General features: G+C 39.5%; 1 protein-coding gene across 6 annotated transcripts in view; it reads right to left on the bottom strand.

Moving 5' to 3' along the window:
* Positions 1-918: 918 nt before the first annotated feature.
* The window catches only part of PCGF5 (polycomb group ring finger 5), a 105,187-nt gene continuing 84,178 nt past the window's right edge, over positions 919-21,927 (bottom strand). For 2 of the 6 annotated variants that reach the window (XM_043519780.1, XM_038409774.2), the window contains 5 exons: positions 14,160-14,308; positions 8,058-8,156; positions 6,422-6,511; positions 4,255-4,314; positions 919-1,836 (listed from right to left, as the gene is read on the bottom strand). In XM_043519780.1, coding sequence (XP_043375715.1) covers positions 1,789-1,836; positions 4,255-4,314; positions 6,422-6,511; positions 8,058-8,156; positions 14,160-14,308 — 446 coding nt within the window. In that variant the 3' untranslated portion in view covers positions 919-1,788. Of the gene's footprint in view, positions 1,837-1,977; positions 2,997-4,254; positions 4,315-6,421; positions 6,512-8,057; positions 8,157-14,159; positions 14,309-21,927 lie in introns of those variants that run through there. The other 4 variants (XM_043519779.1, XM_043519778.1, XM_043519781.1 and 1 more) reach the window with 2 other exon arrangements.

Raw genomic sequence — 21,927 nt, 5'->3', positions numbered from 1 at the left:
TTATGCTCTAATAAATTTGTTAGTCTCTAAGGTGCCACAAGTACTCCTTTTCTTTTTACAAATAGGATGTAATCCTGTTGTCACTAAAGTCAATGGCAAAACTCCCATTGACTTCAGGGGCCAGCATTTCACCCATAAATGCATGTTTGTTTGCATGCCCGACACATATAAATTGTACTGACACCAAACTTCTATAGGAGCTATTTCCCATCGTCTATCTTTTATGCTTTGATCCTGTGGTTTTTTATTTAGGTTTTTTGTTTGATTTTCAAAGCATGAGTAGTTCATTCTATAGTAGCTTCTGAAAGTCAATTTGTTTCCTTTTTGTTGTATAAATAAAGTCGTATAAAAGTTAGTAGGAATGCTAGTAGCTGTGCATTAAGTAGAAATTATACCAAGTATTGAACTGTAAGTATCTCTGCAGAGTTTGAAATAAAAAACCCACTCTGACTTGTAAACTGAGCAAAGACAATGGAAGACTACAGAAAATATATGAAATATAATGCTCCCTGCAATGTTACCAGAAATCTTAATACAATTTTCTTCACTAGAACCATTATATTTGTGATACCCAAGGCAAAAATCACATTTTTCCCCACCACCACCAGGTCTGAGAAAAAAAATGCCTCTAGCAGCCTATTTTCATCAGACTGCTTATCTACTACATTGCATTACCTCTAGTTTTATGGAACTAGCTTTAAGATGCGACAATAACTAATTAAATTAATCTGCAATAGTTCTGAACTCCAGATAAACATAGCAGAAATTTAATGCCATTAAAGCTGTGTATTTTGAAATATGTTAGTTTGTATTATTTTACTCTATTGTATGCCACACTCGGCCACATCTAAACCCAATCTTAAAAAGAAATCCTTAATGTGAATGGCAACAGAGTGACAAAAGATATATAAATATTTGTCATATGGTGTAATTTCAGACAGGAATTTCTGCTTTTTTATTGGACATTTAAATTATTTTAACCTCACTTTTACACTGACTTTATTAAAAGAAATGTAATTTGACCAGCTGCCATTATCCTAAATAGTTGTATATCATTTTCCAATCTCTAGGTCAATCATACAATTTTGCACTTACGAGGGCTAGTGCGCTATTAGGTGACACTGGTAGAATCTATTTAGACAATTTAAAATGGCTTAGTTGAATTACTACGTTCTAATATTGTTGTAAGGATAATCTTCATTCATTGCAAAAGGACTGCTGCACACTCATGAGAGAGCTATACCTGGACGCATGAGAAACTTAACAAGAAAAATGTAGTGGCAAAATCACCACTGTTCTAAATATATTTTCTATACAAAATATTTTCAAGGTATAATCCATAACTTTTAGTACAGTTCGCTATCATTTATACAACAATAATCAGTAAAATAGTAAATATGTGACAATTGCAACAACACATGGAATGAGCATTCTGCCATTTTGCTAGTGTAATCAACATTAGGACCAGAAAACTCTTCTAACAGGCAGGCAAAATGTTCTGTAGTTCTTGAATCTTGACTATACACGTCATGATTTTGGCTATGACTTGCAGCACACTTAAGATACTACAAATACCTTATGCACATTTCAGTAACAGAATGGCACTTGGATTGCTCTAATAGAAACAACAAAGATGCAATTGACAATTTTAAGAAAGACAATGTCCTTATTTGCATGCTGAAAGTCTGGTTGTGTCCCCTTAATCCAGGCACATCCATTCATTGTGCAATCTGTCGATGGGTAAACAAATAGTGCAGGATTCATCTCAGTGGGATCCGGCCCTTTGATCTAACCAAAGTCAATTCTGGGTCGATACTGCAGTACCATAGGGTAAGACTAGAAACAAAAACAAAAGAAGAACACAACAACAAACAAAAAAAGACAAACAAGGATAACATGAAGGCATGGTTTATATGAAATACAAACAGGATATAATTAAACCGTACCGTAAGGAAAGTTAAAAACTTACCTCTAGGGTGAACATTAGACTAATGTGGTTTTATACATTTCAATAAAATTTACATACACAACCAGCTTTCAAAAATATAATGAAAAGTCTCTTTTTCACGGTGAGTTCAGGAGTCAGATTATAATTATATCATCCATACACAATACACATGCTATATAACTTAAATTGTATGTATGACATACTGGAAACACACTTGTGTGATCATAGAAATAATTCAGGTATTCCTGTGCTGTTAGATTTGACAAAAACATTCATAAGATGTTTTTATCCCATATTGATCAAATCAATTCTAAGATGACATACTTGGCCTGATATTTCAAAAGTACAGAGAGCCAACAGCTCCCATTATAACCAGTACTAACCAATGTAAGCTGCAGTTACTCAATTCTTTTGAAAATCAAGTCAACCAGAGTCGCTTGATTTCATGAGAGAGGAGGACTGAAATCTCCGGAAAATATTTCCCTTATCTTCATATTCATTCAGGACTGCATTTTCAGTAGCTCTCAATCTTGCATTCACAAAAATGCAACACATCCATTTGGATACATAAATTGAGGAGCACTATGATTAGGGAAGGAAGGTGGCTCTTGTGGTCACTTGCTGCTGAACGTTTCATTTATATAATGTATATTTTTTCAGTCTAAGTCTGATGCTTTCTTCACATAACTTTACTTCAGTGTTGAAGCTTCTCTAACACAAAATCAGGAATGGTCTATTATGTCAGCAGTAACATGGGGTTCAAATAGCCTCTGACTTCACTAGCAGAAGGGACAACAGTTGAGGTACAGACTTCTTTAATTGTGTGGGTGGAGTTACTGAGAGGTTTTACAAAATTATCGTTAGCAACAAAAATATTGCATTCTTTTTTCATTCTTCAAATACCACAGATGAATCTCAGAGACCAAAAAAAGAATAACTATTGCATTCAAGATTTATGCAAGAAGCTAATGAATTTTTCTCACTATGGTAGAAAAAGGGTCAGAAACTGGAGTGATCGCAATTGTTGTGGGCTTGTAGATGTGGAAATCTGAAAAATCAGACAATTAGAGCAAAGGTATTTATAGTAGCCAGGATATTTGGGTGAGAAGACAGAAAGCACCTTAAGTGCTCAAATAAACACAATCTCAGATTATTTAGTCCAGTATATGATTACTACATGAGAAAAAGGAAACCATCCCATTTAACATTTAAGAATCTTTCACACCTCAAACTAATGCTTGGTCTTGCAGACTATGTATTTGCTTCTGAACACAAGCACCTAACTTCTATTAACACTAATGGGAATTACACACAAGCACTGAGGACAATTACATCCCTAAAATTTAGTATGAGAATATACTATACTCAAAACTCCTGTGGACAAAGACTGCATACCACTAGAAATGTTGAGCTAACTGAACAAATACAAATTGTGATGTGTGAACAAAGTTTTTCTAGAACACCCTTTTATTTGGACTGAATTCTGCCCTCAGTTACACCCATGGTCACTCAACTGAAGTCAGCACAATTGCAAAGTGTCATTTGTATCAGAATTTGACCCTCGATCATTAATTTTGGTTTTCCATGTAAGAAAAATATTACTTGGGGTCATTTTTAAAAAAGAACCATTTTTAATAGAGATGGGCTCAAATCAAACACTGAAACCAGGTTCAGATCCAAATTTGCAGCTTGAAATCTTCTTTAAAATAGGCCAAATTAGAACACCCATTGTGAACAATATGAAAATTTGAGAAAGTTTTGATCAGATTTCGATTCCAATGTTTTGGGGTGTTTAGATCTAGAGTTTTGGTTTGCTCCATTAGAGGGATATGAAGCTGGGATGTCAGCCCATTTCCAAATTTTAAAGCAGTAAAAAGGAACACAACATTAGAAAATCTAACATTTCTTTACTTGCCAATTTTGGATACTTTATAGAGGTATAAACTTCCATTATGTCCCTAACCATGCAGTACCATGCAGTCCCTAACCATGCAGTATCATCATGAGGGAGGACAAGGGGAGAAAGGGAAGAGTGGAGAAGTCTTTTAGCACCCTGCTGGTGATCATTGTATGCACTGAAGCATGAAGATAAAGAGCCTTTATTTAAAAAATCGTAAGCCTTAAAACTCCTGAGTGTACTTCTTTAATTCAATACAAGGTTTATGGAATGAATGAATAGACAACTTAGACCTTATATGTCAAGTTTTAGCTCAGAGGAACATAGAGTTATAAAACCTCCACAATGACGAGTTACAATTAAAATGTTGACAGGATCTGTAATATGTACAGTCGTGAGTGCCTCTTACCTGATAAAAAGTGCCATCCTGTGAGCAGACTTGCGAAGATGAGCAGTTCTGACACCGAAACTGAGGAGGAGATGATTTTCTGATCAGATAAGAGGCATCCACAACTGGACACATACATTTATCATCAATCATTTAAATTTTTTTTTGTTTCAAATTAGAGAATTAAAATTAATTATTTTTAAAATAGGAAAGCATTTTCCAAGTAATAAATTATCATTGTTTCTTAGACTATATCTAGCTCTCCTAGTGTCCAGAGGTGTGTCAACAAAAGGTCACAGTGAACAGTGTCATAGACACAGATAATGGATTTAACTGAGCTTCATCCATCAAAGAAAGAGATTATCAGCTAAGAACCAGTATAGCTTCTGTAGCACACTTTGGCCTAAAACCAACTTGACCAGGGGCTAGACAACCACAGAAGAGCATACATCACTGGAGCTGCCTTACTATAACCTTCTTGATAATCCCGCCCCCCAAAAAAGAAGTTTCCAAACAGGTTAATAACTGGAGAGTTTGTTACCAACATAATTTCTGAAATATTTCACCCAGGCAGGAATAGCACCCTGAAGAGACTTGAGCTACTTCAAAGATGATAGTATTATACATTTTATATTTTTTCCTGTTGGTTTTGGTTTGCAATCATTGGCTATTAAGAATAATTTATAATTCTCCAATGGAAAAGGTGAATGCATCACCTGGAGATTCTGTGGGATTATAAATGATCCAAAAAATTTCACTGAGTTTTCAGTAACATCATATATATCCAAGAAAACATTTTTCTTTTAATTTTTTTTAAAAAATTTAAGCTGATGCAAATATGAGGATTTGTCCAAATATTGCCTCCAAACCAATACAACTGTTAAGGATCCATGTGTTGACAGGAGGCAGTAGTTCAGCCATCTTGAATGCATTCTATTATTGTTATTGCCTCATTTCTCCTCAATATTTCCTTAGAGCACAAGCAATGTTAACAAAATTCAGAAAGTTAGTAAAACAAATATCAACTGGATTCAAGGGCAATATTACTCTTAGATTAAAACACTCTTTGATGATGCAATATTGCATTCTTGATAGCTATTTTAATCTCTGTGCAATATTCTGTCCTCAAACCCAGTCAATATTTGCTATGCAGAAATTAATTTTTTAAAAGGACTTTCTAGGGTTTAAAGGTAAAACTGTTAAAGAAGTTTGCAAGTTGTTTGATCAACAATGTGCTTAATCCCATCTCCTCTGCCCATGCCATAGTGAGTACTCAGAAATCAGAAAAACAGAGTGATGGGGGTGCTCCGGAATTTACTACAGCTCAGTATGTAAAACTACACCAGTACTTAACCTTAATTGAACCCATGTGCAGCTTCCCCTTGCACTGAAATGCAACCACTTTGCACACAATCCAAAGCCTTGCAAGGTAAAGCAGAATATATAACCATATGTAACATGAATGAATATATAAAAGAAAGATAAAATAAATACAAGAGACAATGAGATGATTTCTGACAATTAGTGATCAAATGGGAGTAGTTAATGGTCCAAAGCAAACCTAAGGGTTATTAACTCAATTTGATTATTGATCCCTAAGAAATGTCTTTCAGCAAGATAGCTATTGCTTTTCTAAACTATATATGTGGGGGTAAAAAATTAGCTGTCCTATCTGTTGTGGACATTATTATATGTTTAGTGTACACAACATGAATACAGAATTAAGCAATGTCAAAATAATTAGATGGCTCGAATGATTTCTCAATGTCCCATCGTATTATAGATAGAGCATTTTGAATACAGAATGATTGGACACAAACTCCTAGACTTTTGCAAGTTAAGGGATCATACTATTTCAACTGAAATTCCCAGGATGACTAAGTGTTTGTGGTTTCAGATATTTCACCTAAGAATTCAAAATTAAAACGTATATTCAAACTTTGTATTCCTACTAATTCTGAATGTTAAACTCTATATAGTATACCTGTTGTAGTGTTTCAATAACTAATCTTAGAATTTTTTAATATAAATAATCTGAAGAGTATGTGAGATTAATTTTTAAATACAAATTTTGTAAAGATCACAGAACAATTTTTGGACCAAGCCACGAAGCCATACAAACTCTATAAAGAAATCTCTCTCTATACAGGCACACACAAATACATGTAAAAATCATAAAAGTACTCACATTTTCGCCTCTTAGTCTCCATCTTGTCATATAGATGAATTCCATAGTATGATCCTTCCCCATGATTTCACCATTGCATAGTACATCCAGCTTTAAAAAAAATAATGACATAGTCCAACCGATATGAAATTGTTACTTTAAATGAAATCATAAATTAATCTCTTAGCTATTTAATAATCCCACCAGAGACTCTTAGTGCATGAACCATACATTGACTTAAATAACATGCTGATAAATATCAATGCAGATGAATTCCCCCTAAAATATTGATTTTATTAATCCTATACAGTTATCTGAGTAAAGAGAAAAGCTTTACAGTGTGCCTTGGAAGATGCTCTGAACATTGCAATACTTTTTCAGTCCTAAGGATACACACATGACTATCACACTTTCCTGCTTATTAAAAAATATAAGAATAACCCAAAAATGCAAATACCATTCTTCATTAATTGAGGACTTAGGGCAGGAGAAGGAAGCAATGTGATGAAGTGAGATAGTCTGTGAGAAGCATTTCTACAAAAATGGCATTATGGGGTCCCCTTTTTATTGTCTCTTAGGTCTTATCTCCATGGAGACTTTTTAGAAATTTTCCTATTGCTGCTTAGCAGAGGAGCTGCTCCATTGGCTAGTTGAATATTACTTCCTCACCTTACACGGGTATGGTGAGGGCAAATATATTAAAGATCATGAGGTGTTCAGATACTATGGTAATGGAGGCCATATAAGTACTTAGACATAGGCTAGTTTATCAGAACTGGGCTGCTTTTCACATTACACAATAAAAATGAAGAATCACTACTGAAACTGCAGAATGTTTTGGTCAGGTGGTGTTTAGTCACTACTCCTCCTTTCTCAGCAGTTATAGCTATAGGGCTCACTTTTGTTATTAACTATATAAAAGGAGGCAAGAAGAGAAAACAGACCTGTATATAAAAAAACTGAAAAGATAACTAATACATAAGGATATGATTCTGTTATGGATACTGTGACTTTCCAGGACGTCTATGACTTCTTCTGGGGCAGGGCTGGAGCTGCTGTCAGTCCTGGGCTGCTGAAGCAGCTGGCCGGGGTTGGGTCAGCCCCTGTTGCATGAGCAGCCTGGGGGCTGGAGCAATGACCCCCCCGGAACAGCTGACTAGCGGCTAGCCCCGGGGCCACTGAAGCAGCTGGCTGGGGTTGGGTCAGTCCTTGCCGCAAGAGCAGTGGAAGGGCTGGAGCAGCTGCAAGCCCCTGGCAGCACTTTATTTGTCCCTCCCTCCCCAGAGTATTTTTAGTAAAAGTCAGGGACAGGTCGCGGGCAACAAACAAAAGTTCATGGAAGCCCGCAACCTGTCCCTGACTTTTACTAAAAATACCAGTGACAGAATCTTAACCTTACTGATAAAACAAAATGAAGGTCGCTCCAAAGCTGAGCAACAAGCAATATTTATATGAAGGTGCCTGGGTAGCAAGTGCAGTTGCATGCTCCATTTTCTAAGTGCCCTTCAGTGGGCATGGCTCATTTCCAGGTTTAGAAAACCTTGTACCAGAAACTGAATACTGACTTGTACCCACTGATTGAGTTATTTTAAAAAGCCTTTGTTTAGCTGAAACTTAAATTTATATTTTGCAGTTGGGGGTGGGGCGGCGAACTTACCTCATAAGAACTTGGAAGCTTTAATTTTAAACTGAGAAACTTTTTGATGGTTCCCACAGTCACTCGTGTAGAACAGCGGATGAATTTTTTCATTAAACCCTAAAGGAACATATCAGAGTCGGGATGTTAGATATTTTGAAACAAAGCACCCTCACTTAAATAGCGTGTATGCAACTTTTGGTACAAGAATATTTATTAGAGTGGGCACGTTTACTGTTAACTAATTTTACTGTATTGCCTGTATTTATTTAGTTTTATTATTAATTCATGAACGATGAATATATAACTAGTATAACTTTCTGGAATGCTTGATTTTTTATTAATCAAAGGTAGGCTGGTGACATTTACACTGCCACAATTTTCTTGTGCAGTAAAGACCTGGTGTTTGGCTGGGTTAGAGCACCCCCAATCTGCTACTGCTTTGCACTGGTTACTTTGAAAATACCATAGATATCTGGAACAGCTAGCCCATCCTATTCAATGGGTTTGTATAAAGAATCTACACTCACTTTAGGTCTTTTCTTGTTCCATATAAATTCTAACAACAACCTTTGTATTCCTGCAAGGTTTTATCTGGGATAATCACAGAAAGATTTTGAAACAAGAAAGATATTTTTGGCAAAACATTTATTTTGAATGGACTATTCTTCCTAACCAAATTGCATACTTCCTCCAGTACTCCGCATCTTTTTTCATTTGCTGAAATAGTTGTTTGACATTTAAATCATAGAGCTCCTCTAGGTTGTCTGAGATTTAAATTCCCAGGTATCTTACAGAATTTGTTGCCCATGTGTACCTTCAAGTTTTCTGGAGCAATGACTTTTCAGAATCTGGCAAATTTATGGCTAGCATTTCAGACTAACATAATTTACTTTAAATCCAGACACTTTCCCAAAGTCATGGATTTCTTTAGAAATTTATTTTAGGAAAATATTTGGCTTAGTTAAAAATAATATGACAGTACTTGTATTTAAAAATACTTTCTGATAAGTTTTTTGTTCAATATTTTCATTAATGATCTGGAGGATGGAGTAGATTGTACCCTCAGCAAGTTTGCAGATGACACTAAACTGGAAAGAGTGGTAGATACACTAGAGGTTAGGGATAGGATACAAAGGACCTAGACAAATTAGAGGATTGGGCCAAAAGAAATCTGATGAGGTTCAACAAGGACAAGTGCAGAGTCCTGCACTTAGGAAGGAAGAATCCCATGCAGTGCTACAGACTAGGGACTGAGTGGCTAGGCAGCAGTTCTGCAGAAAAGAACGTAAGGGTTACGGTAGACAAGAAGCTGGATACGAGTTAACAGTGTGCCCTTGTTGCCAAGAAGGCTAACAGCATTTTGAGCTGTGTAAGAAGGAGCATTGCCAGCAGATCGAAGAATGTGATCATTCCCCTCTATTCGGGATTGGTGAGGCCTCATCTGGAGTACTGTGTCCAGTTTTGGGCCCCACACTACAAGAAGGATCTGAAAAAATTTTGAAAAAGAGTTCAGCGGAGGGCAACAAAAATGATTAGAGGGCTGGAGCACATTACTTATGAGGAGAGGCTAAGGGAACTGGGATTATTTAGTCTGCAGAAGAGAAGAATGAGGGGGGATTTGATAGCTGCTTTCAACTACCTGAAAGGGGGTTCCAAAGAGAATGGATCTAGACAATTTTCATTGGTACCAGATGATAGAACAAGGAGTAATGGTCTCAAGTTGCAGTGGGGGAGGTTTAGCTTGGATATTAGAAAAACTTTTTCACTAGGAGGGTGGTGAAGCACTGGAATGGGTTACCTAGGGAGGTGGTGGAATCTCTTTCCTTAGAGGTTTTTAAGGTCAGGCTCTACAAAGTCCTGGCTGGGATGATTTAGTTGGGGATTAGGTCCTGCTTTGAGCAGGGGGTTGGACTAGATGACCTCCTGAGGTTCCTTCCAACCCTGATATTCTATGATTCTATGAAGTTCCTGCAAGTTTTATTCCTGTGATAGATTCATTGTTCTTTATGCAAAAGGCTCCATGCCAGTGAAAAAGTAATGGACAATGGACATCCTTGCCTAGTCCCTCTGTGTAATTCAAACAGTGGTGATTTAACCCCAGTAACTTGCACAGCTGCTTTTGGACAGGTGTAAAAAGCAATTATCCTTTTAAGGAACTGGGGGCAGTGTCCATAAGGGGCAGGATTTGAAATAGAAAGTTCCACTCTATTCTACCAAAGGGCAGTGATAACAAAAGAAACAGATCTTTACTTGATTCAGCATTATGGATGATTCCAAGTAGTTTCTGAATATTGTCTGACTTTTGTCTGTCCTTAATTAATAAAGTTTGATCTGGATTTATATAAGCTGAAAGCATGGAGTTTTGCAATGGGCTAACTAGTATTTTTGCTAAAATATTTATGTCATGATTCAACAGTGCATAAAGTAAGATCTTTTCCAACTTTAGGGAGAACAGTAGTAGCTTCTTTCATAGGTTGTGGAAGTTCTTCCTTCCACAGAAAAGGGCAAAAGGTACCTCTTAAGGGACCCACAAATACCTCCTTAAATATCTTGTAAAATTCAGTTGGAACACCATCAGGTCCTGGAGTTTTATCGTTGTTCATGCTTACTATTGCCTCTAACATTTCTTCTTCTGTTATTTCTTTAAGTTGTTTAATCAATTTTATCTTTGGCAAGCCTGCTATTTACAGATATTTCTGAATAGCTTCAGAGCTTGGATTATCTGACATACTGAGGTTTTTATAATAAGCAGCAAAAATAGCACATATTTCATTAGGGTGTGTAATTATCTTTTGCGGATTGTTTTTACTTACTGAAATAACACATTGCTGTTGAATCCCTTTAAGCTTTTGAGCCAAAAGATTATCATTTTTATTTCCTTTTTCATAAGACATCTGCTTTGGATACCTACAGGATTTTTCAGTGGCATCTGTCATTAACATATTCAGTTTCACCTTATATTAGTTAATCGTTGATGTTCTTCTTTTGAACCTATTTGTAAGACTTTCTTGTAATCTTTTTATCTCCCATTCTAGTTCTGTTTTTTTCTTAAGCTCTTTCTTTCTTCAATTGAGAGTTCTGCTTATCCAAATGGCCCCTAAATATAGTTTTACCTATCTCCCAGATAAGACCTCTTTTTATATTGCCTATATGATTAATCTGAAAGTATTTAACATCCTCTTTAACTGCTGAAACCCGATCTTTGTCTTGGAGAAGCAAGCCAGTGCATTTTCCCCCAAAAAGTGATCTTTAGGACCCATCCCACCTATCAAATACTACTTTCAGTGGTGCATGATCAGACCCTGTAATGGTGCCAATTTGTGCAGGTCGTCTGTGTCATTAAGGATTTAGACAGAAACAATAAATCTAGCCTAGTGTGGGTGTGAATAAAATGTATAGTCTCTTTCCCACGGGTGCAGTTCTCTCCTACAATCCAAGACTGAGTTATTAGCACAGAGAAGTCAATGCTACACCTGTTTTCCCACCCCCTTGACTTTTTTGTCAGATCTGTCCCCCTAAAGAATCAGTGTGAAACAGAAGTCTCCTCCAGGTATAATTTCTCCATCCTAAAGTCCTTCAGAATTTTAAAAATCTTAAAAAAAAGATTTGCTTTTGATTGGGAGGCACTGAGCCAACTCTTATTAATAATCCAGCCATGGTGCCCTTCAACAAGCTAAACTGGTCTTTAATGTTAAAACATACACGTTCAGCAAATACATGCACATCTATTTTTTGCTTCAGCCAAAGTAAAGATCTGCCTAAACCAATTACCTGTTCATGCCCATAATTTGCCGCTCCTGAGAATGAGTTTCTTGAAGTACAATAATCTAAGAGCATGTTTTTTTAAATTTGGCCAGAACTTTTTCCCTTTTAATAACATTATTTAGCCCTTTGACATTCAAAGATGTTATTTAAAAGGAAGAGCCATTGAGAATAACTATTTAAGCTTACTGAAAAACTTGAAATTATTGTGATTTTTTTAGCTGTTTGATAGCATGAATCCTTGTGTGTCCGATGTCTCTGGTTTCTAATTGTGTTGCATTCATGATAGTTTGCCTGAATATGGCTTGATTTCTGTTTCTAAACTTCCCTAGCTATTTCCTATATCACTTCCCCTCTGCCTTCCCACTCCTGCCTTACCCATAATTTCAATCCAAAACCAAAATACCACCATAGCATATAAATCACTCCCCAATCAAGTGTTTTGCTGAACCCTAAACCTCTGTACTCTCCCCATGAATACTTGGACTGCTTCTCTTGTAATTCAAAGATGCTACATTCTCCACCTATGAGGCCTTGACCCTCACCCTCAGGGATTGATTATCACATGCTCACTTTAATTACATTTGATCCTAAGGGCTCCTCTCCATTACCTCTCTATTATCAATCTCCTCCATTCCTAAAATACCCCTACCCATTCCCTATTGTCCTTTATTTTCTAAAATGCAGCTATCACAAAATTGTGCTCATCCCACTTAAAGTAAACACCATACTATTTCCCTTCTAACATTAATATAGTTACTTCACAATTGTTCATTCTTGATGACTTCAGGAAGTCCATTCTGTATAATCTTTAGCTGATTCTCAGATATCTGAGTACTCTTGTTCAGGTTCACTTCTGCCACTGACACTACGTTATCAAGAAGATTTGTCTTTTCTTTTCCTAGCCTCCTTTTCTTGGGTTTCACCATCTGCCAGGATTTTTCCAGCATTTTATCCTTGATTTCTACCTCTGGAATAGGTGTTCTGATTTTTTTTTTCCCTTGGAGACTCCATTTCTGAAACCCTGTGCTGTTTTACGGGAGGAATTAGTAAATTCAGAAAGTTGATGGAGGCAGTTTACTTTGGTAACCCCTTACATCTCAGGCTTCAGGAAGCCATTTTTGTCCAGTCCTCTGCTGGTCCTGTGTTGCATTGCTTTTAACTGTCTTTTAAGGGAATCAACAACATTGACAAAGCAAGTTCTTCCAATGTATCAGTATTTTGTATATTTTTTAAAAAATACAGAAATGAAGAAAATATAAAAGGGATATAGGCTAACAGGAAAGGGACACAGTCACATGATAGCTGAACAGATGGAACACTTCTTGAAACCTCTTTGGCTCATAAGAGTAAAAGACTAAAACCTTTTTCAAGTAATCCAGTGGAAACTCTCTAAGGCCCCAATGTTGAGATGTGATCTGTTATTGCAGACCCTAGCGCCTATGTGGTTAACACTTTTCATCCAACCTGCAAAACACAGAGACCTATCTTGGGAGAAAGAGACATTTCTTGCAACATGTGACATATCAAGCTGAGGGAGGGACACGAACACACACACAGTTCTGCTGACCCTGGGTCAGAACAAAGACTTTTCTACGGAGTAAGAGTTTCAGATATTGAGCATGAGTGTTTAAAATACACACCAACATGGTAAAACATTCTGTAGTATTTGACTAGGTGAGTACTTTGTATCTACCATTTTATGATTTTCTCTCTGCAGCAGTTTGACAATTTGACAGTAAAATCGGCAACGATTCCTACATAGCTTACTCCCCCTAGAAAGGGCTCAGACATGAGAGAAAGAAAATACCCCCAAGCTGGAAGACTGGTAAGCAAGCCTCATCATCTCCATTTTTCAAATAGGGAAAGTGACTTGCCCAAGGTCACAGAACAAGTTAGTGTCAACACCAGGTTTATAGCTCAGAAGGTTTGGCTATCAGTTCCTCAGTACTCGAGCAATCCTTGGGTTAAAAATACTAAATACTTTTTTAGTGAAAGAGATGGGAAGATATTTGAGCCTGTTCCTGTAAGTGGACAAACCACAGCAGAAGAAGATTTAAAATATTGTAATACCATGGTGTACATTTCTATTTGGTATTCCAATTCTCATCCTGTTTTACCACAACATGTGCTAGTCCTATAGATTATTGAAAAGGTTAATCACAAATGAGTAATTTTATAGGCAGCTAATTGTAAAAATTGCAAGATTCTTTATAATGCTCCAACCCAGAGAGGATTTTGTAATGGTGACAATGGAGATGGTTATAGGTCATGAATACTGCAAAACTCTCTCCCACAGAAGTTTATCTTAAATTGTCAGGAAATAATAAGCAGCACAGATTCTTTCCAACAACTCACTTTTACTATGTTATCCCCTGACTGCCCATTGTTCCGTAAACAATCAAGGCAAATAGCAATCTGTGGGTCACTCCGATGATAATCTTTATCGTCTTGATTTTCATCATCCTCTTCATCTACTTTGGGCTTGTCAGCTTTTGGACTTTCATCTGTAAAATATGAAGATCAGATTATTCAGGTATCATACAATTAAAAGGAATGGTTTGCAATGTCTGGGAATGAATTAGTATACACATGCGTACACACATAGATATAGATATGAAATCAAAGATATATTTAAAGCTAAATTCTCCCAAATGCATTAAAATGCTTTGGTTCAATTATTTTAAATCTGGCACGTTCTTTAAAAATATGCTATTGGACTGAATTTCACTCAATGCATTCTTTAAAAACAGCTCAATTTACAATCCCTGAAAATTGAAGTTTACTACTGAAATTGCAATTTTACATGCACATAAAGGATTTCTACTTTACAGATAGTGGTTAGGCAGGTGGTGAGTAGTGATTATAGTAGTCTATTTTTGTGTGTTTACTTCCTGTAATTAATAAAGCTCACATCTCAGAATAAGTCAACCCCATTTAACTATGCAAAACTAACATGCATTAGCTGTGGGATAACTAACATGCATTAGCTATCCTGCAGTAAAATCCTAGAGGCAACAAAGCACTGTATTTTTACCATGAAGTATACTAGGCAAGATCAGCCACAGGTAGAGGTATAATACTGATTTTGCAGTAAAATCTACAGATTTTACAGTGCCATATCTCCACTAAGATTTTACAGCTAATGTGTTAAATAGACTGCTGTAACCCCCCCCCCCCTTTTTTTTTTTTGCAGTGAAGACATAGCCTCTGTAACTATGTATTCTTATCAGTTACCTTTTATCCTCCTTCTCCTCAAGCCCCTCACTCGCCCTTATGGCTGATAAAAGGTGCATAGCCCTCCAACTTTTAAAAGTGCGGGGGCCATGGCCCCCTGACCCCCCCCGTTCTGGTGCCCCTGATAGAGTCCCAATCCTAACAGGCACCTCTGGGTGTTTTTGTAATACAAATAACACTAATCATACAGCAAATTAAAATGGTGTGTTTCTAACTGGCTTAGCTTTTAACAAGTTTGGAAGACAACATACATCACACCTATTATATACACCTAATAGTGCAGGGGCGGGCAAACTTTTTGGCCTGAGGGCCACATTGGGTTTCCAAAATTGTATGGAGGGCCGGTTAGGGGAGGCTGTGTCTCCCCAAACAGCCAGGTGTGGTCCAGCCCGCCTCCTATCCGACCCCCCTGATTCTTACCCCTGCCGACTCCCCCAGGACTCCTGCCCCATCCAACTCCCACTGTTCCCTGTTTCCTGACGGCCCCCCCAGGACTCCTGCCCCATCCACTACCCCCTGCTCCCTGTCCCCTGACCATCCCCGGATCGCCACCCCTGCCGTCCCATCCAACCCCCTCCTCATTCCTGACTGCCCCCCGGGGCCCCTGCCCCATCCAACACCCCCGTTCCCTGCCCTCTGATCCCTCCCACCCCTATTCACACCCCCGAACTCCCATCCTCTATCCAACCTCCCCTCCACCCTCTTACTGCGCTGCCTGGAGCACTGGTGGCTGGCAGTGCTACAGGCGCGCCACCCAGAGCACCAGGTCAGGCCGCAGCTCTGCAACTGTACTGCCTGGCTGCCCAGAGTGTGGCACAATGTGCTGAGGCTGCGGGGGAGGGGGAACAGCAGGGGAGGGGCCGGGGGCTAGCCTCCTGGGCCAGGAGCTCAGGGGCCAGGCAGGAGGGTCCCGCGGGCCGGATGTGACCCGTGGGCCGCAGTTTGCCCACCTTTGTAATAGTGGCAATCTCGGAGTCTTTCTATTTTATTTAGGGGGTTACTAGCAAATGTTGTTCACTGCAGGCACAAAACACTAATTCAACATATCAAGACTAATAAAGTGCTGACAAGTTACAGAAAAATGAATAGCTGATAAAAATTGAGAAATAAGAATGAAACCAGGACAAAAAAACAGTTTAAATATTCTGATCTATCACCTCCAATTCACATGCATGCAAAAACTGGTTTATGAGATAAACAAGTGACTTGAATGGATTACTTTTTGCCTATTCTGAAACTGTGTTAAATCAGGTTCTATTATGTTTTTCTATTTCCACCTAAAACTACTCATACATGAATAAAAACAGTTAAAATGTGAAACCAGAGTCAAAACTGTATGGAAAACAATCTCTCATGCCTAAAGTAATTAATTAATAAATGCACACATTTTCAGACATAGTACCTTATTCACCTTGTCCACTTTTATTACTCCAAATTTTTGGAAAGAAAAATATCTTAGACAAGCCAGAAACAAGACATCACTAATCACTGGCACATTTTCTAGTTGAACAAACCACATTTTTATTTGTCCCTGCAGCTGCTTTTTACCATCTATAAACAGGATATACTGTATCAAACTACTGTACCAAGGAAAGTTCTGTGAAATTCCAGGAATTAAACCCCTTCCCTCAAACGGGCAAAGTACATACGACAAGCATTTGTCTGTGGAAAATCTGTGCTTCACGGCTTCTGCAGCAAATACAAAACCTTGTATAACTTTAATTTTCAGTAGTTACTAATGTTGAATAATAGAGGAAGCTTCAAGTAAGGATCTGGGTTTCCTGTTAAGGCTTTTCCCATACCAGACGCTAGGGAATTAGCTAACTTCCAATCAGATAAACAATCCAGGAACATGTGCAAGAGAAATATCTTTCAGGACGCCCTGATAGGAATTCAAACGCCCCTCCCAGACCTTAAGAGCTCTATGCTATTTCCCAGAAAAGTCCTTGCAGCTATTTCAACTATGATCTTGTCTAGGCAACTGTCCAGGCATCTGGTACAAGCAACCTATTAAAGCATGATTTGATGCGATTGAAAAAAAAAAAAAAACTTTTTTAGACTTATAATACTGCATCAGTATCCAAGAAATTTCTTCAAGTCAAAAGAACCAAACCACACATGGCAGAAAAGTTCTTCACACATTACAGTATTAAGCTGCGGCCGGTACCACAAGGAAACACTAGTGAAATTATTCAGTAAGAAATCCATACACTTAATTTCTTTTCAGAGCAGATTTCTAAGCACTTTCTGGGTGTCTAACTTATTCCAAATGCTTCTGTTATGTAAACATATCTATCCAACCTGTAATCTGGATTTAGAAGTGTCTTGCAGATCCAGACCCCCTCAGCCCAAGGTCACCTTTGCACTAACAGAAAGACCATGTATCTGTGGCTCTATGGAAGCATATTTTGGTAGTTTGAGACTTGCGGTGAACAGACCTCACTCATGATATTAATAAAATTATTATAACTTATTCTTAAAACATTAGGTCATAACAAACTTGCTTATGCCTTTACTGAATAGTAACATATAGTTACAAGCTGATTATAGCCAGGGTGCTTGGTGAGTATGACAAACATGTTTTTAGTTATTTATGTTAGGAGGTTTTCTAGCTAATCAAAGGAATTCCAGGAGGCTTATGCTTCCTGTCACCTCAGGGACAAGTCCCCAAGTATCAAGGGAGATACTTATGACTCCTAAGAGTGTTTACAAAAACTTGGAAATGCTGCATTTTTAACTTTATCTTGCTTTAACCTTCTATGCCAATTCCTTTTATGCTATGTTTTGGGAAATGGATGTAAACTTGGTTGTTGTGATTGATACTTTGTATAGAATATTTAACTGGAGTTTTAATTGTAAAAATTGCAACTGTTAAACACAATTTGGTCAAAAGGACTTCAAAAAGAAGGAAGAAGAAGTTACTCACCTTGTGCAGTAACGATGGTTCTTCGAGATGTGTGTCCCTGTGGGTGCTCCACTCTAGTTGTCGGTGCATCCCTGCGCCAGAGATTTCTCGCAGCAGTACTCGATCGGGGGAAGGGCACGCACAGGCGTCGTCTCATGCAGCCGTTGGCACCTCCTGTAGCACACGCTCCCCCGACAGTCCCTCCGTTCCTTCTCTACCACAGAGCTCAGCTGCATGAACTCTGAAGTAGAGGGGAGAAGGGTGGGTAGTGGAGCACCCACAGGGACACACATCTCGAAGAACCATCGTTACTGCACACGGTGAGTAACTTCTTCTTCGAGTGGTGTCTCTGTGGGTGCTCCACTCTAGGTGCTTGTAGAGCAGTACCCCATGAGGGATGGTAGGAGTTCGGAGTTATGTATAAGTGTGTGATGAGAGCACTGTAAGGCCAACGATAGAGTCTGAGACAAGGCCTTGCGTGATAGCATAATGCTTTGCAAAAGTGTGCTCCGATATCTAGGTTGCAGCTCTACAAATATCTATTAGGGGGACATTGTTCAAGAATGCAATTGATGTCACCATGGCTTGCGTTGAGTGGGATCTGTTGCCCACGGGGGGTTCTTTGTGATGCAGGTCGTAGCAAGTTTGAATACAGTTGGAGACCCTCTGAGTCGATACTGTAGAGCCCTTAGAGAGCTCTGCTGTAGAGACGAATAGTCTTGGTGACTTGCGGAATGGTTTAGTTCTGTCCAAGTACCAGGCTACAGCCCGTCTGACATCTAGCATGTGCAACATTGCTTCTCGAGAATCGTTATGTGGCTTGGGATAGAAGGCAGGTAAAGTTATGGTTTGGTTAATATGAAAATTTGTAGCCACTTTTGGGAAGAATTTTGGGTGAGACATAACAGAATTTTGTCTTTGGTAAATACAGTGTACGGTGGTTCAGCCATAAATGTTCCTATTTCACTGACACATCTGACAGACATGATTGCCACTAGGAATGCAGCCTTCATTGACATATGAAGGAGCAAGCAAGTTGCTAAAGGTTCGAAGAGTGGTCTTGTGAGAAATTTGAACACAAGACTGAGATCCCATGATGGTGCAGGTTGGCGTACCTCTGGGTACATGTTCTGTATACCTGCTAGAAAAGCCATGTAATCAGGTGAGCGAATATTGGAGCCCCTTCTATCTGTTCGTGGAGGGCCATAATGGCAGCGAGGTGTACTTTAATAGAGCTTATGGCTAACCACGTTTCCGTAAGTTCTAGTAGGCAGTCTAGAATCACAGAGAGAGGCGCCTTGGTCGCATCCAGCTGTTTTTGCTGACACCAAAGGGAGAATCTTCTCCACTTATGGTGGTAAGTATTTCTAGTGGTGAGGCGACAGCTTTTTATTAATACCTGTTTTACTTTCTCCGAACAGAGGAGCCATGCTTTGAGATGAAGTTTCGCTGGGTCTGGATGGAGTGTCAGGCCCTTGTTCTGGGACAGGAGGTCCATCCGGAAAGGCAGCAATTGTGGGGCATAGACTGCTAGACATGAGAGGTACAGAAACCAAGTCTGTCTGGGCCGTGTGGGGACAATGAGAATGATGTATACTCTATCGAGTCGTATCTTCTGGATGACCCCTGGGATCAGTGGTATCAGTGGGAAAGGCTTATATGAGTGACGCATTCCATGGGATGAGGAAGGCATCCCCTAACGATCCAGGTGCCAGGCCTGCCCTTGAGCAAAATAGTGAACATTTGTGATTTGTCACTGAGACGAAAAGGTCAATTACTGAGTGACCCCATTTTTGAAATATTGTGTTGAGGACACTGTTGTGGATTTTCCACTCATGTTCCTGTGAGAAGTGCCTGCTGAGGTTGTCGGCTGTAGTGTTTTGGCATCCTGATAGGTATGATGCTGTGATGTTTCTATTATTGCAGATGCAGAAGTTCCATAAATTCATGGCTTCTACGCATAGTGAGTGAGACCTTGTTCCTCCTTGATTGATGTAAAACACGCACACCACATTGTCGGTGAGAATAGAGATTGAGGTTTCTGATATGAGAGGGAGGAAGTGTTGGCAGGCATTGTGTACCACGGGAGTTCCAGGAGATTGATATGTAGTCGGGTTTCTGTTGCAGACCACTTGCCTTGTACATTGTGGTGACCCAAGTGAGCGCCCCAACCTATCAGGGAGGCATCTGTTATAATAGTCACTGATGGGGAGTCTTGTTGAAAGGGAATCCCGGAGCATACATTCCCTGGCTTGGTCCATCATTGTAGGGAGAGGATAACCCTGGATGGTAGGGTCACACGTCTGTTGAGTGTTTGCTGGGTGCATATACCGTGCTCAACCAGTGCTGCAGACAGCGCACATGGAGTCTGGTATACTTTACTAGAAAGTCGTAGCTGCCATACATCCCAGAATCTGAAGGCATGTCCTCACTGCAGTTTTTGGGCTGATGGTCACCGTGGAAATAAGATTGGTCAATGTAGTGAATCTGTGGTTTGGCAATATTGCTTTGGCTTGTATGGAGTCTACGTCAGCTCCAATAAACTCCAATTGCTCAGTTGGTTCTAGGGTGGATTTCTTTTAATTTATCTGTAGACCTAGGTGGTGTGGTCTTCAGCATGCCTACCGTTTCTTGTCGGTTGGTACCCTTGAGAAGACAATCGTCCAAATAGGGGAAGATTATGACTCCTTTGCATCGTAAATGTGCTGCTACTACCGTGAGCGTTTTTGAGAACAGGCGGGGAGCAGTGGACAGTCCGAAGGGAAGGACCCTGTATTGGTAGTGGTTGGGTCCTACTATGAACCTCAGGAACCGTCTGTGGGCAGGATGTATTGTAATATAGAAGTATGCATCTTGGAGGTCAAGGGCCGCAAACCAGTCCCCCCATCTAGCGCTAGGATTATTGTGGCCAGAGTGACCATTTTGAACCTGTGGTTGCATACGAACCTGTTGAATTTTCGGAGGTCTAAGACTGATCTCCATCCCCCTCCTTTCTTCTCTGTCATGAAATATTTGGAATAAAAACCCCTCCTTCGGTATTGATGTGGTACCGGTTCTACAGCACCCAGCAGTATGAGGTGGTCTACCTCCTGTTGCAGAAGGTGCTCATGAGAGGGGTCCCTGAAGAGGGACGGGGAAGGGGGGACCGTGGGGGGGGGATAGCTGTGAAAGGAATGGTGTAGCCAGACTGTATGATCTCCAAAACCCATTGATCTGTGATTATCGCAGCCCAGGCATGGTAAGATGGGCGTACATGGTGATCAAAATTGTGGGATGGGGTATCTATTGGCGCTAGAGGTGTGGGGAGGTCATGCATACTCTCGACCAAGACTTCAAAATTGTGGCTTAGATGTAAATGGACGGTAGATGAGGCCTGGTTCTGTGGAGCTCGTCATCTCTGAGCCCGTTGTTTGGGTCTGTTCTGAGTGAACTATCTTGTTGACGGTTAAATGAGACGTCTCGTGACCTCTGGTATGGTGTAAAGCAAGGGCGTTTGTCTGGCAATGGGTGTATGTCTAGTATATGCAGCATTGCTTGGGAGGCCTTCATGGTATGGAGGACGTTGTCTGTTTGAGACGAGAATAGTTTATCCCTATCGAAGGGGAGGTCCTCCACTGTTAGCTGTAGTTCTTTTGGAATTCCCGAAGCCTGCAACCATGCCGTTCTTCTCATAACGACAGCTGTTGTGGTTGTTCGGGCAGCTGTGTCCGCTACATCCATTGAGGCTTGCAGCGCCGTGCGGGCTACTAACTGACCTTCATCGATAATGGTGTTGAGTTGAGGACGTTTATGCTTGGGGGGGGTCCTCCACAAGCTCTTGTATTTTACTGTAGTTAGAGTAGTTGTAATTTGCTAGTAGAGCAGAATAGTTGGCAACTCTAAACAGAAGGGTGGCTGACGAGTAAACTTTTCGCCCAAAGAGGTCCAGTCTCTTGTGTTCTTTATCTTGCAGTGAGGAGAGGAAATGAGGCTGTTTACTGCGCT

This window comes from Dermochelys coriacea, chromosome 7 (assembly GCF_009764565.3).
Source record: "Dermochelys coriacea isolate rDerCor1 chromosome 7, rDerCor1.pri.v4, whole genome shotgun sequence".
NCBI classification, from domain to species: Eukaryota; Metazoa; Chordata; order Testudines; family Dermochelyidae; genus Dermochelys; species Dermochelys coriacea.
The sequence above is the reverse complement of the archived record's forward strand: the minus strand, read 5'-3'. Positions and strand labels throughout refer to the sequence as shown.